Source organism: Amblyomma mixtum, chromosome 7, assembly GCF_055824585.1.
Source record: "Amblyomma mixtum isolate Tamu chromosome 7, ASM5582458v1, whole genome shotgun sequence".
NCBI classification, from domain to species: Eukaryota; Metazoa; Arthropoda; class Arachnida; order Ixodida; family Ixodidae; genus Amblyomma; species Amblyomma mixtum.
The window spans coordinates 144,820,145-144,836,209 of record NC_143018.1 but is presented as its reverse complement, the minus strand read 5'-3'; the positions used below and the strand labels follow the sequence as shown (position 1 = coordinate 144,836,209).

General features: G+C 47.8%; 1 protein-coding gene across 1 annotated transcript in view; it reads left to right on the top strand.

The window, feature by feature from the left end:
- Positions 1-16,065, top strand: part of LOC149337773 (multidrug resistance-associated protein 1-like) — a 266,100-nt gene that overhangs the window by 86,812 nt on the left and 163,223 nt on the right. The window contains exons 6-7 of the mRNA XM_089553512.1: positions 1,743-1,859; positions 13,349-13,477. Coding sequence (XP_089409638.1) covers positions 1,743-1,859; positions 13,349-13,477 — 246 coding nt within the window. The remainder of the gene's footprint in view (positions 1-1,742; positions 1,860-13,348; positions 13,478-16,065) is intronic.

Here is a 16,065-nt window from a genome sequence, read left to right as displayed (position 1 = left end):
AACTCTTCGACACAATCCTTGTCCAGTGACCTGCACAATATCCCACCCCTGCCGAACTGGCGCACATGTCTGATCCGCGTGTAGTGACGCGATGTAGTGTAAACGGCCGCCTGGACTGCCTCCGGGTCGTTCGAACGGATCGCGCCTCCATCGGAAGGAACTAAAGCCACAGGAATGCTGGCTACTCCACTGTGAAAAAATACACCAACTGAGAGCTACTCCTGACGAAGAGAGGCCGACCAAGGGGAAACCCCTGCTCAGAGAAAAGATAGAGATTAAGCCTTCGTCTCGCGCCCAATCTCCCTAGAACCGGAGCACGCACAGACAACAAGATGGAGAAATTGGGTAAGCTAGCGCTACACCGCCAGGTGCATAGCCGCTACCTCGCTGCAGGACAGAAGGGAAGCCGGCTGCTCAGTATGACGGCTCAGCAGAATGGTGCTGGCGTTCGTTCACCACCTCAGGTTGTGTGTGTGTGGAGCTGGACGACTTGTGCCGGAGCTCTAGTACGCTAGCGTGGGCTTCTGTCTTCTTTCACCATGCACAAAACATTCTTTTTTTTTCTTTTCTTTTATTGGGGTTTAACGTCCCAAAGCGACTCAGGCTATGAGGAACGCCGTAGTGAAGGGCTCCGGAAATTTCGACCACCTCGGGTTCTTTAACGTGCACTGACATCGCACAGTACACGGGCCTCTAGAATTTCGCCTTCATCAAAATTCAGCCGCCGCAGCCGGGGTCGAACCCGCGTCTTTCGGGTCAGCAGCCGAGCGCCGTAACCCCTGAGCCACCACGGCGGGGTGCACAACACATTCCAAGCGCCTCTCGCGATGAACTTTGGAAGTTGTCTTCATCAACTTTCATTCGTGCGTGATAGTCTAAACTCAGGAGGGAGCGGCCACTTGCACGTGCCAGCCCCAGTTCGAACGCGTGGTGTGCCTTTGGAGCCTGTGCTTGTTGCCATTATTCAAACGTTTGTTTGCTGCAAAGTCTGCGCTTTGTTCCTTGTGATCTTTTTTTATGAAATTGTTCGCTGTCTGCCCTCTGAGGTTTGATAGGACCGTAAATTCCTGTATGTCAACGGACATTAAAAAATTTGCTACATACCTACCCGCCCGCCCACCTTTTATCCAGCCGCCTGCTTTGCCCTGCCCACCTGCCTGCCTGCCATCCCTTACAAAAATGTATTTAGATGGTCTAGAGACAGTGCATAGACTCGTTTATAAAGTGTATAGACTTCCTAAAGACAAATCTTAGAGAACAGTCTATCGGCAATACAAAGGCTACAGACAGTCTATAGACTATCTATATATTTATGGCCATACTTTGGTAGACGTTTGTCTATAGACGGTCTATAGACTATATATAGACGAAAAGAAGTGTCTATAGGAAGGCAATGGACACTACAACAACTCTATCGACCGTCTACAGACCATTTTTATGAGAGATAACGGGCTACTGCACCAACCTGCCGCACTCTTGGAAGAACGCATTGAGTTGACCTGGCCGGTGGCTGTAATGTGAGCGCAGCGGTACAAGCACAACACGGATTGCAGACTTGCACACACAGAATTCTCCGACTGGCCTCAGGACTTCGTACCTCAGGTTACCCGGAAATTTGTATTACCACAGCAGGATGAATATGTTTTTGTGAGAACAGCTGCTATGTGGTAAATAGCCCTCCTACGAAGCCATTTCCTAACCATTCCTGCTGGTTCTGATGTGGGCGTCCTTTCTTTTCGCAGGAGCCTGAAGACTCTAATCATTTCGAAAGCTGCAGATATAAACGAGTTTCCGAAGGTGAGCCAAAGCATGCGTTGTGGACCCGCAGCAAAAGACGCTTTTGACTGGCCAGTTAAAGGGTGAGCATGGTCATGATCTCCATTACTGTATTCTCAGCTACGTCCGCCACACGAGAAAAGCTTCTCCCGTCTATCGCCTAATATGCCTATGCCGTCTAGGACTGCCCGCTCAATCTCCTAATCTTTTCTGCAAATCTGGCTCTTCTTTCTTCACTCTATATTTTGCGTTCTCTTGTAAAGCTCTGTGTTATCTAAGAGAGCACACTTATCTCCTTACTGTGCTATACACCCCCATCATGCCCATTCCATCTTCTTGATGTCTGCTAGAATGTAATCAAAACGCGTTTGCTCCGTAGCCCATTCTACTCTCCTCCTCTCTCTTGGTGTTGTTCGATATGTCGTTTTATTGTCCGTTGCTGTGCGAACATGCAACGACAGGTCAAATAAGGACTAAATCAAACGCGGCCATGCGATTTAACTTGCTCTGAGCGTGGATTAGTATAGAGACGAAGTATGGAGCTGCTGCCATAACGCTACAATGAAACGTGCAGATGTACGTATGTTAGGTGTGCTTAATTAATTATATTATATATTTATACACTTAGTTAAGTTCTCTAACTAAGCAGCAAAACAGTGATATTTAATCACTTTTTGTCTTTTTGTCGTCCTCTCGTTGTTGTTTCGTTGACCGTCGGCGGGCGTGGCGGTGATGGTTCCGGTGGCCCGTTCACTCGACGACACGTTGAAATGAGAGGCGACAGCTTTTTTAAACCATACACGCTTATTTTATGTTGTCCATTATCTCCTGCGGTACAGCAGTGTTGCTGGAACAGGCCTTTCTTTCTTGGCCTCAGATTACTATCAGCTGCTACAGCCTCCTTGACGTGCCACCAAAAGAGTTACGCAATCAAACTCGAGTGGTCTTTTGCAACCGCAAACAAGTAGGATCCGAACATGGTTTATGCTAGTAACTCAAGCATGGCGAAATAAGGAAGGGCGACACAACAAGTCTAAACATAACAGGAGATAATCGAGAGGAGTTTAGATTACCACAACATTTATTAGGTCAAAGAGCGGCATTCACACACCCGAGGTGGCCTATGCGCCAAGAGGAACAAAGCATGAACAAGAGACGGAACGAAAAGAGGTAAAGATGGCGAGAGCTAAGCACCTCAGAATGGCCCTGAAACACCATCATCACGAGCCCGCCAATATGTAGAGCAGCGCTACAAAATAGGCTGGACCCAGTAACGTGAAAACCACGAAAGCTTCAAAATGAACATGATTAAAAGCAACGCGGCGATAGCAGTGAAAAACATCAGAGCAAAAGCAGGCTCTACGATAAAATTTTAACGTATCATCCGCAACGAACCAATTCTTATCGAAAGAACAAGCGCCGGAACAAAGAATTAGCAGGAGGTGAACACGAATACTAAGAACAAACATAACAAAAAACCAGAGTCACCTTAAAGCCATTCAGGAAAGATATAGCCGGCCAAATCTTTAACTGGCGTCCCCGACGACCGCTTTTTCTGTGCTAGCGAAGCGAGATTTCCATCCGCTTCGCTTTTGAAACGGTTTCGCACGTGTCGTGCATTACCCCATCGCCTTTATTCTCCCGGCTAAGCAAGATTCATACGGGGGCCTTCGGGGAGGCGTATCAGGTGAAGGGTCAAGCAAGCCTATGAGAATGCAAAGCGAGGCGAGATCCCCCTTCGCTTCGCTTCTGAACCAGTTTCGCACGAGTCGCGCATTCCCCCATGGGCTTTCCTTTCCTGGTGAAGTACGATTCACTGGGGGCTTTGCGGGCCGGGAAGGAGGTGCAGGATCAAGCACGCCTCTTTGCAAATCCCAAGGGAGGCGACATTCCCCTTCGCTTCGATCTTGAGCCGTATCGCACGTGTTGTATATTCCGACATAGCCTTGATCCTCCTGGTTAACACGAGTCACATGGAGAGCGGGGGGGGGGGGGGGGGGGGGGGGGAGGGGGAGGGGCTTTCGGGAGGGCGGAAGATGTGTAGGGTCAAGAATGCCTTCGTGAATTTAAGCGCACTCTTAACGAATTGCTCCGGGATCGTATCTTGGTTATATAAAATATATTAAAGCGAAGTTAAAGGAGTTTAGCGCAGAGAATATCAGAGTGCCCTGGTTAGTCGTGAGCACAGAGGTTCATTAACGGAAAACCATGTCGCCACGTGTATCTTATTTATTTATTTACGGTACCGTCAATCGTTGAAGCGTCGCAGAGGGGGATGGGGTTAAATTGTATTACACGCAAAAGAAACGAATACGCCGCGACATCTGCTACAGCAGTGAAAAATTGTGAGGCACCTTGGTGGAAGAGTAACAAGTTGTTTACAGTGACTTTAGGAAAGCCAGTATTAATAGCTAAAACTGCAACAACATTGCAGTCAGCAATAAAGTCCATTCAAAAGCACGACATAATATTAGCAACAAACACCTAAGAATTAAGAAAATGCAGACAACAAATGGGCTGTTTGAATTGGTTCTTTCAGAAGTACATAAACATAAGTTGACACAGCCATGAAAAAAAGGAAAAAATAGCAACCCACTACTTAAGCATATAATTTTTATGACATAGTAGAATTATAAACAAGGCCAAAACGTTAGGACTTCATTTCAGCAATATAAACAAAAAGTATTTGTAACACATAAGCCACGTCATCAGCAAACATAAAAGAGGATAAAGCTGTTCTGAAAAGGGCCTAATCTTTGACGCATGCGATATCAGCCGGGAGGTGGTTCCAGTCGCCGCTTGTAGTGGTAAAGATGAGTAAAAAAATGTGTATGTACTACAACAATGTATCCAACCTTTCTTCTGCGGCCAAGTCGTGATGAGTGATACGAAGGTCGTCTGGTTTCTTGAAGTTGAACAATGGTATAATTTGTTAAACAGGCATCAACGAAAGAAATTTCTATGCAGAGACAAACAGAGTATTGAAACACTGTTCTTCATGTTTATTAAGCTTGATGCTCGATGGTAGAATGAAACGAGCTGCATTGTTGTGGACAAGTTCAGGCGACTGAAGTAAGTTTGTTTAGGGTCCCATATCTAAGCGTCGTATTCTAGCTTGGATCGTACGAGTGTCTTACAAATGAGCATTTTAATGAAATTTCGATGTAGATACCCAAGCATGCGGTTAGCCTTGCAAAGTATTGAACCAATGTTCGGTTGCCACGACAAAGCTCGGGTTACGAGGACACCAAAGCACCGATACGATGACATGGCTTCCAGCTCACTGTTATCCAGGTGGTACTTTGGGGGATGAGTACCACGATGTGATACACGCATTAACTTGCATTTGTTAGTGTTAAGCTCCATTTTCCATATTTTGCTCCAATTAGCTGCTGTCAATGTCCATGTCATCTTCGTTGCAAACTTCCCTATAAACAACGCAATCGTCTGCTAAAGATGCGTTATGCGTTGTCTCGCCCTCGATATCGCTACCGAGATAAGAAACCGAATTTTTAGCAGGGCATGTTCGGGTTTCACACCGCTTCTGGTACATCTGTGCCCTTTGTAGTGCTGTTGACATTACGGTGAGCTCTTCGGTTCTAGTGTATTTCTTGTTGTGTTCATAGGCCTTGTAAGCAACCTGTTTTCATAAATAAAATCAGTTGAAAGTCTGCGCCTTGTGTGCGCTTATATGTGTTTTTCGTTCCGTTCTCTGTGCGCACTTTTACTCGTTCGCTTCAAATGTGCCATCCAGATAGCCAGGGCGTCCTGCCGCCAAGGTGCGGGGGGTGTATGCTGCGCAGAATCGGCCTCCTGCCTTTACGTGATGCATGTGATTTGAGATGTAACAGAGCAGAACGACGAGACAGAACAGGCGGTGCCGTACAACTCCTGTTCCATCACAAATGAATAACCAACATGCCCAAGCTGTTGCCCTTGATGGATGTGCATGCTTCCAGGAATTCTGATGCGCGGGAAAAGTGAGGGCAAGATGCTGGTGCGACTGTTAATGAGGGATTGCCGTATACGTCCTGGTTATATCGGGCGTGAAGCCTGTCAGAGTGGGTCTCCTTTTACGCAGTGAAGATAAAAAGCACTCGTCCTAGCTATCAGGTTTCCTACTCACTTTCCACCGGAAATTCCTCGGTTCGAATACGACTCCTGAAACATTTTTTTCTGTAATTTTTTTTTCTGCTCGTGTGACGCAGAAGGACAAACACAGCATCTCTGAAATCGCTCACCGCGGCTAATAATGCTAGCGGATTAGAAAACTGGAGCCGCGCGCGCGAATTGGACCTCTCAACTTTTCTTTGCGATTGTAAAAGCAAAGGCGCCAAACACCACACACACACACACACAAGACAAGAGAACGGGACAGAGCGCCCCGTTCGGAGCGCCCGAGTCGGATGTGCTTCCACTTGTATACCGCCAAATCGAACGTCGTAGATTTTCAACACATGCGTACATTTGCGTTGTATTGAGGCTCGCTGCTGCTGCCTGCGTCCCTTTTGCGAGCTGCTATTGTTCAACTCCACAGGTCGTTCCCGTGTTACCGTTGGCAGAGCTTACTAAACGATACAATAGTCCAGGCAACAGCTGCATAGCGCGGAAAAGCTTCGCTCGGAAGCAGTTTCATGGCGCGCGGTATGTTGAAGCCTCGCCCGTAGTGAACAAGATACCTTATATGTGCTGTTGTATAATTCTTCGCATTAAAAATAGTTTCAAAATGTAAGCTTCACTTGCACTCTGTATCGTGAAGTTGACCGGAGTGACGAACGGCACAGCCAGGGAACAATAACTCAGAAGGTTTATTACGGTCCGTGCATATATAGGGCTGTGGGGAGAGAAGGCAGGGTAAAGAAGAGAGGAGGCAGTGCAGCACGTTGCACATGAGCTGGTGATAGCAAACAGGCACCGGCACTGATATGATACATCCCCCTCCCTTTAACAATAGGAATCAGCCGTTAGTGATCTGTTGAATGTTCGTGTCATAGCCTAAACGCATGGGTTGCCTTGTAGGTCGCGTGGACCGCCTTGGCAGGGGAGGTTGTGCCGTCGGAGAAGTGGCTGTAGGATCCTGAGGCGATGAGGTGACATGCTGATGCTGGGCTCCGGTCGGTAGGTCGTCAACAGAGTCACTGCCGTCCGATGAGCATGAAGCGAATCGCTCCCTTGTTGCGAGCAAATGCTGCCGGTTGCGCCTCAAGATGCTTTCGCCGGTTTGAACGCGATAGGATCGCGGACCGGCAGGTGATATAACTTTGGCTTTTCTTTCCCATGAGGACCCTTTTATCCGTACGACGTCACCTTCTGCAAGGGATGGCAGGTTTCGGCTGTTCAGGCTGACTGCTTGTGCTTGCTGACCTGGATGATGGGCTGCGGGCGGAAGTCGGGCAATGGGGTGCGAACACTCCTTCCTTGAAGCAGCTCTGCTGGCGACCGGCCGTCTTCCAATGGACTCGTCCTGTTATTTAACACACCAAGCCAAAAATCTTCATTTCTTTCGCTTGTCTTCTTAAGAATCCTTTTGATCACCTTTACGCCCTTTTCAGCAAGACCATTTGAGCGCGGAAACTGTGGGCTGGATGTAGTGGGATGAAAGTCATACAGTTTCGAAAAACTTGCAAACTCGCGGCTAGAAAATTGAGGTCATTATCGGTGCAAAGTTCAGCTGGGATGCCATATCTTGAAAACATTGCACTGAGCTTTTCAATGACTGTGCTCGCACTCAGATCAGAGAGCTTCTCTACATCCGGGAAATATGACATTGCGTCATAAGCGCACAAATAGTACTTTCCTCCGTACTGAAATATATCAGCACCAACACGCTGCCAAGCTTGATTCGGCGTTGAACGAAGCATTAGTGGTTCTGCTGGCTGACGAGGACGTACTGCTGCTGGCTGACGAAGCGTACTTCCTGCAGATTCCGAATTTTTGGTTCAATGATTCTATGTCAGAGTTCATCCCAGGCCAGTAAACCAGTTGCCTAGCTCTTGCTTTGCTCTTGGCTATACCGAGGTGCCCTGCATGAATGCGCTGCAATATCTCGGCACGCATGCTTGTAGGAATTATGACCCTGGTGCCCTTCATGAGTACGCCGTTCACAACTGATAGCTCCGGCGCGATAGGCTTAAAACACCCTTCTATAGGCCCGCCTGTCGAAATGCTCTGTATCACAGCCTGCAGATAGGGATCCGCCGATGTCTCGCGCACAAGGCGCGTCATTGTTCTTTTACTCACGGTTCACGATAGTACATTGATGACGTACATTGATGACGTATCCACAGCGACGACATCAGCAGGGAGTGGCGACCTTGACAGCATATCGGCGAGCTCCATCTGTTTGCCAGGAACATACGATAACACGTAGTTGTATTTCAAAAGCCGCAAAAAGAAGCGCTGCACTCTAGGCGGCATGTCCCCAATCGCTTTCTTAGCGATATCCATCAGCGGCCGGTGGTCACTTTCTAAAGATATCGGATGGCCATACACAAAATGATGGAATTTTTCACAACCAAAGACAAGGGCAAGTGCTTCTTCCTCGATTTGCGAATATCGTTGCTCGGCTTCTGTCAGGACTCGAGAGGCATATGCTGCCGGTCTGAAGGTAGCACCATGACGCTGCAACAGGGCTGAGCCCATGCCAGCTTGTGATGCATCTGACGTCACTTTCGTTTCCTTTGTTGGGTCGAATATTGCCAGAAGAGGTGCTTGGGTCAATGCTTTGCAAATGTCCTGCCAGTCCTTCTCATGATTTTGTGTCCACTCAAACAGCGCATTCTGTTTGATATGGGACCGCAACGCTGTCGTCTGCTAAGCTAGTGCTGGTAGGTATTTGCTAAAGTAGTTCACAGCGCCAAGCATTCTCTGCACAGCTTGTTTATCTTTCGGTTTTGGCATTTCAAGAAGGCTCTTCACGAGAGTGTGATTTGGTCTCATGCCTTTGCTGCTAATAATGTCGCCCAAGAATGCAGTTTCTTCAACGCTAAACTGACATTTTGCCTCGTTGAAGGTCAGTCCTGCTTTTTCAGCCGCGCTTAGGACGGCATGCAGCCGTTCGTCATGCTCTGCCCTAGTTGTACCCCAGATTAGAACATCGTCGACATACATTCGCACACCGGGGAGGCCATCAAATATCGCATTCAGGGCTTTCTGGAACACTTCGCTGGCTGAGGCTATGCCGAACGGAAGGCGTAGAAAACAATAACGACCAAAGAGCGTCGCGAACGTGCATATTCTTGCCGAGTTCTCATCCAGCGGAATTTGATGAAACCCCGCATTCGCATCCAAACGCGAGCAAAATTTTGCGCCTGCCAGCTCCGCCTCAATGTCCTCTCGACGAGGCATCTGATAGTGCTCCCGTTTTAGACTCTCGTTAATCTTCCTGGGGTTAAGACATACTCTTAACTTGCCGTCTTTTTTGCGCACAATGACCAAAGGGCTTACCCAGTCTGTCGGGCTGCTCATTTTCCGTACGATGCCTTCTTGTTCCATCCGGTCTAATTCGTCACGCAGCGGCTGCTGAAGAGACAGCGGCACCCTTCGCGCCGGCTGGACGACGGGGTCAGAGTCTTCGCGGAGCGTTATTGTGTGTTTTCGCTGAATGCATCCATAACCTTTGAACAGCCCAGGAAACTGTTGGAGTACGCCTTGTACTGTGGTCGAGACCGCTCCTATCGCTCGTTGGATCAGGCCCAATCGATCGCTCGTTTCGAGACCCAAAATGGCGTGGTGGTCCTTTCTTACCACAAAAAAAGTCAGCGGCCACCTCTCTGTCTGCAACTAGTACGCTTGTTGCAACCACGCCGCAATGCTTGATGAGCCCACCGTTGTAAGAACGGAGCGTGGTATTACTGGGTTCCAATGCAGCCATACGCAACTTGCGGTACACCGACAAGGGTATGATGTTAGCTTGTGAGCCAGTGTCAACTTTAAACACCACTTCTCGGCTGCCCATCTTCGCCTTGATGCGCCAGTCGCGGTTGCTGTCGACGGTTCCAACAGCGACGGTTAGCACTTCGAAGCTGTCTTCTTGCTGAATCTCATTTACACCCCCAGTTCTGCAGCAAGACGCGAAGTGGTTCAGCCCATGGCACGAGTAGCATGTCTTTCCATATGCTGCGCAACGGCTAGGGCCGTGTACTCGGCCACAGCGAGTACAGCGGCCGTCTCGTTGAGGACGTCTCGGTGCTTTCGACGTATGCATGCTCGAGCTAACTGCATCCACGTCATTCTCTTCATTTCTTGTGTTCCACACTTCGTTTTGATGGGCTGCAGTCCCTGCAGTCTTGCATAAAGCAACAACTTTTTCAAGCGTCAACTTTTTGTCCCTTAGCATCTTCTCCCGAAGCTGGGGAGAGTTCGTGCCAAAAACGATTTGATCACGCACCATGTCGCCGACCATTGTGCCAAAGTTGCAGTGTCTGGCTTGTTTCTTGAGATCCCGAAGAAACTGCTCGAAGGGCTCCCCTTTATCTTGGATGCGAGTGCAAAATATGTATCGTTCTTGAACGTCGTTTTGCTGCTCGACGCAGTACGACTAGAACTTTGCGACCACTGTATCATAGTTCTCTTTGCTTTCCCCTGTGGCAAAAGTAAAGTTATTGAAGACCTCTAACGCGTCTTCACCCGCCAAGCTTAGAAGCTGTGCAGTTTTCACGGCGCTGGATCTTAGCTTTTCACTGCACGACGTTGCTTGCCAAAATATTTCAAACTTCTGCTTGAAGAGGGTCCAGTTCTTACCACCGTCTCCGGTGATGCGCAGTTGTTCTGGTGGTCTGATGCAATCCATTCTTGCTGCTTGTAGCCGGCAACCGCCACCGCTGCTCTCAGACGAAGGTGGCTACCCCACTTCTGACACCATGTATCGTGAAGTTGACCGGAGTGACGAACGGCACAGTCAGGGAACAACAACTGACAACGTTTATTACGGTCCGTGCATATATAGGGCCGTGGGGATAGAAGGCAGGGTAAAGAAGAGGGGAGGCAGTGCAGCACGTTGCACATGAGCTGGTGATAGCAAAGAGGCACCGGCACTGATATTCACATCGAGAATTCACATCGTACTATATACCACTAAAATATTAAGTGCTTAGACTGATGTTTCGAGACCGATCGCGAAGGTTTACAGGAATTTAGAGGAGCGGTGATTGTTTCTGCCAATCGTTTTTCCTCGGATAGTCGTAGTTTTGAAACATGATGTTGGAAAATGTGAATGGCACACTCGAACCGCGCCGCATGGGAAGGAGTAAAGGAAGAATGAAAGAAGAAAGCAAGAAAGCGCTGCTGTAGTGGAGGTCTCAGGAATAATGTCGACCACCTGGGGACTTTTAACGTGCACTGACATCGCACAGCACACGGGCGCATTTTGGGGTTTCGCCTCCATTGAAGCGCGGCTGCCGCGGTCGGGTACGAACCCGGGCACTCCAGACCGCCGAGATATATTAGACAATTACTGCGTCATCTTCTTTCCTCAGAAAACAATGTTCAGTTTTCAATTCACCTTCACCGGGCATAAACTATTTTAGCTGTGCAATACGTCTGTAATTCTTTCGGAGAAAATCGGAAAATTACAAGACAGCCTCTTCTGATAAACATGAAGGGAAGTGCATACCTTCGCTAAATAATAATGACTCAGAGCCTTTTCTCATGAATACAATTTTTTTTCCTGCCGCTCAAAATGAGCCCTCTTTATTTAAGTTCAGTGGAATCAGCGGCGCGCCTAATCTGCGTGAGATGTGGGTCACAGTTGACTATACAGCTCCGCTGCTTTGCACAAGCGAAGAAAGTTAACACCCCCTAACTCCATGTGTCCGTAAAGAAGGTGCATTGCAGTTGTGCACTGCCGAAGTTGGCATCTCACTCTTTAGCCTATTTAGGCGGCCCATAAATCCACCAACAAGGCGATGACTCATGCAGAGAAATTAAACAATATTTGCGGTTATCCAGCGAAGGCAACGTAATCTATGACCGTTAATGGTAACGGGCTGAATTCTATGAGGGGGCAAGCATAGCAGGGAGCGGCAGAGAGGCTGGCGGATCAGATTAAGAAGCTTGTGGGGATAGAGTGGCCGCATGCGGCAAAGGACAGGGTTAATTGGAGAGACACGGGAGAGGCCTTGCTCCTACAGTGGACGTAGCCAGCCTGCTAACGATAAATATGGTGCACAACTTGTGCACTTGTAACAGTGTGTCTACTTTTTGAACGTCGCTTCACTCGAGTGGTGGCAATATAAAAACGCAGTCGCGTTTCACTTTCTTTGCTCTTTAACTGATCCATTAGTGGTAGAGCCGCCGCGGTGGCTCAGCGGCTATGGTGCTCGGCTGCTGCCCCAAAAGACGCGGGTTCGATCCCGGCCGCGGCGGCTAGAATTTCTTTGGAGGAGAAATTCTAGAGGCCCGTGTACTGTGCGATGTCAGTGCACGTTAAAGAACCCCAGGTGGTCGAAAATTCCGGAGCCCTTCACTACGGCGTCTCTCATAGCCTTAGTCGCTTTGGGACGTTAAACCCCATAAACCAAACCAAACCATTAGTGGTAGAATGCAAACAGCGAGTGTGCAGTGCTCTCTTATTCTTACCTTCCTGACGATGCCAGAGCTGCTACGCGGCTTCTACAAACGCTGCAGTGTACACAACCTTGAATAGTCTCCGCGAAATAGCTTCTTGGCGCATGATTTTACCTTACGTAATTTTCTGTTGGTTATAAAATCCGCTTCGGTGTCTCAGTGGTCAAGGCCATTAGCTTATGATGTTTGAAGGTGGGCTCAAATCTCTGTTGCGGTGCTGGTATTTTGAAGGATTTCGCGGTTAAGCTGCGGTACATTGAGAGAATATTTTTGCCGCGGATCTGAAGCAGAACTTCACCACCGACCACTTGAGAATGATTACCAAGGACCCTTTCCTGGCGTAGGCGCCGTCTGTTTGAATAAAATTACGGTAAGATTTTGTAATTAAAATTTTTTATCAATAAATCAATCTTCTGCTGCCGGACAAACATGGACGTAGGCAGAAGAAGCTACAGTCGCCGTCACAGTCACAGTTGCAGAAACAGAAAAGTGATTGTCGCACCCGTGGATCTGAGACGTGGCTGATACCAAGCAGACGTACAAATTATATGCTAGAGTCGCTCACGCACAACTTGCCGTGCTTACTTAATAAATTCCTTCTTAAAAGTTTAACTTATGCGCGTGTAATAGAAAAATACAAAACAAACGCGTGAAAATTTTCTCTCATCCAAGTTTTTGTGCAGCTAATGATATTCACTGTGTTTTCATCGCCTTTCAGTTTTTCGTACTGTATGCTTTCTTGCTGCGTTTTGATGTGCTTCGAATGTGTTTCGATCAGTCAATTTGTGTGAAAGTGTAACTGCACATGTGTGCAGAACTTTCTGCTGGCTATATGCTGCTGCCTTGTACGGGCATCAGGCACCCTCAAGCTGGCACTGGCATCTGTTTTGCCTCATGACCCCCAACGAGTCGTTGGAAATTTAGTTTTGAGTTGAATTGAATTGAATCTGCTTTTTGTACAGAAGAAGAATTTGACATCAAGATTGTCCCTCTGTTCTGCGTGCAGGAGACGTGCCGAAAAAGAGAGCCACTTCGCTCGCTCGGTGCTCCGGCTGGTGTGGGTGGACGCCTTCTGGGTGATGATGACCCACCTGGGCTACTACGCCTGCTTGACGGCCAGGACGCTGGTATTGGAGTAAGGGTGACAAACGGTGTGCTTGTTGAATGCTTACCTTTCGAAATGAAAGGGCGCCTGTCGTGGTGTTTTCCTTTTTAGCTGCAGGCGATGCATTTCTTGCCGGCATCTCTGTCGCTGCGGCTCAGCTCGATCACAAAACGGGGGCGGGTATTGAACGCAACAGAAGTGAAGCCGTGGAACATTCCTAGCTTTTAGCGCAGCTGATATTGTTCCGGGTAAAGCACGTGTTCCACAGTGGAGATAGCTTTGGTCTTGTGTCTGATGCCGTTGAAAGGACACGAGGACAAATTAGTCTTGGTTTCTATTCGCGTATTAACCTCCTTCTTATGACAACGGTGTTACGTGCTGTAGAAAAGAAATCATTTGTAACAGAGAGGTGGCCAAGAAATTTATTGCCACCAAAGGGCATTTCCTCAAGGAAACTGGTGATGTCAGGGCAATTTTTTGACTCCGTATCACGCTGGCTAAGCTACAGGCGGTGATCACGGAGCCCTTTTCTGTATTAAGGCGGAAGCATTTAATGCCTCATCATTGTAAGCAGCAATTGTCTACAGAAATGTCACGCTTTTCAACTGGTCGAAACGTCACAGTGCGCGAATTTCAAACGGGGCCATTTGTACTTTGGCTACTAACCATGAAACCAATTAAAGGGATCATATAGTGATGCTCCAAGTAAGTGGGACAGAGTTTAGTTAATTGCTTATTTAACCAATTAGCCTAATTAACCTTTCTAGTCAGACCAGATAATTAAATAAAACCGAGTAGGAAATTGGCCGAGCTTGGGAATCGAACTCCGGTCTCCGGAGTGCGAGACGAGCACGCTACCGCTCCGCCATGCCAGCTTTTTTTTTGTCTTTATTGCCTGTTTTGACAGATTACAACAGATCATAAACAGATGTTCTGCGCTGCACTCTCAAACATCAAGAGCGGACATGTGTTTCACTCGCGTGAAAAAATCAAAACTGTTTCAGGGAACATAACTCTCCCATCAACTCGATAACTTCATCTCCAAAACATAGCTCCTTGTACACTTCACGTAGCTTAAATATGTTTTCTTTGAAGTAATCGCGGACAGAACGCGCATCTTCATCACAGTGTCGTACAGCCATCCTGCTTCGCCAAATACTGTGCAGGCCAAGCAGGAAAATTACATCATATTTATATTGATCCGGCTTAACGTCCAGGAATCGTATCCCTTACGGCGTCAAGGGTAAATCTTTCTTTATTGTACGCTGGAGCACGCCCCAAATGAGCAGCGCATCCCAGCAATCAATAAAGACGTGTTCTATTGACTCTGGTTTATGACACAACAAGCAGTCAGCACCCCATGGTAGAAACAATCCCTTCTCCTCCATCCATGTTTTAACCGGGTGTGAAGACGTTTTTCTTCAAGTTACACACTGGGACGCCATGCCAGCTCGATGGTTTGGAATGAACAAAGGCGCGTCTAGTGAATATGGTGTCTTCGTTCACTCCTATCTTCCTCCCTTCCCGTTACGGCGAGGTTTAGGTGTCCACCGAGATATGAGAGACATATACATTTCCTTTCCTCAAAAACCAATTTACCGACGAGCAAGGCGTAGAACCGAACGGGCGATGGCGTTCTATGGACTCTCTGGCAGCGTTGCAAGACGCTGTCGCGTTCCGCTCTTAGAGGCGAAGCTTAACATCTTAACCACACATCAGTGACACAAGCAGCAACACTGCGCTTAAGGCTTTCGCCTCACCGCACCTTAGGTCAACAAAGTGCACCCCCCTGAATTTTTGATTTCACGAGTTTGAACTGAGTGGCGAGAAGAAAAGTAACCCAGTTTTAGTTCGTATTGCGAACTGTAAGTGCGTCTTTCCATTCCGAGCAGACGTCAGCATAGCCAGAAGATCTCCTTTGTCGGTTTTTATGCAGGCAAAACATGGAGGAAGTTGTTTTGTGTGCGATGTAGGGCAATAGTAGGGTAAGAGTGCGGGCTAGTTGGTGATTCATTTACATATCAATACCATCGCAAACCAGCAAGACACACGACGAAGAATGAGCGCACAAAAGCGCTTACTTCCAACTGACCTTTAATGGGTGAAAATTGTGCTGAAATACTGCATCTTGAAAAATTCACCGGCAAAAATGCATCGTCATAGACCGAACTGTAGGGAAAGAAGAGCAGCGCACTCCGGACTTAGCCAGCTGTTCGGTAATCAGCAGGCACTCGGATTAGATAGTGCGGGAGATCAAGGAGGCTGCTGAGATACCCGGGCTGCAAGATAGTTGTGTTAGCGCGCCTTCAATCACTTTGTCAGATGCGGAGTTGCTATTCTTGAAGAAATGACAAGGAAAGATATTTTCTTTTTGTTGTTCAGAAATCAGTATTTCAGCACAATTTTCACCCATTAAATATCAGTTGGAAGTCAGCGCTTGTGTGTCCTCGTTCTTCGTCGTGTCTTGCTGGTTTGCGCTGGTATTTATATGTAGGGCAAGTAGTTCTAGAAATGTGTCGTTGGCCATTGTCCGACTGCTGGCAGATATGCATGAGAGTTTGTTTCAGTCCCCCGTTTGTGAGCCATTCCATACTGAGCTCAAAGCTCTTGTATTCCTT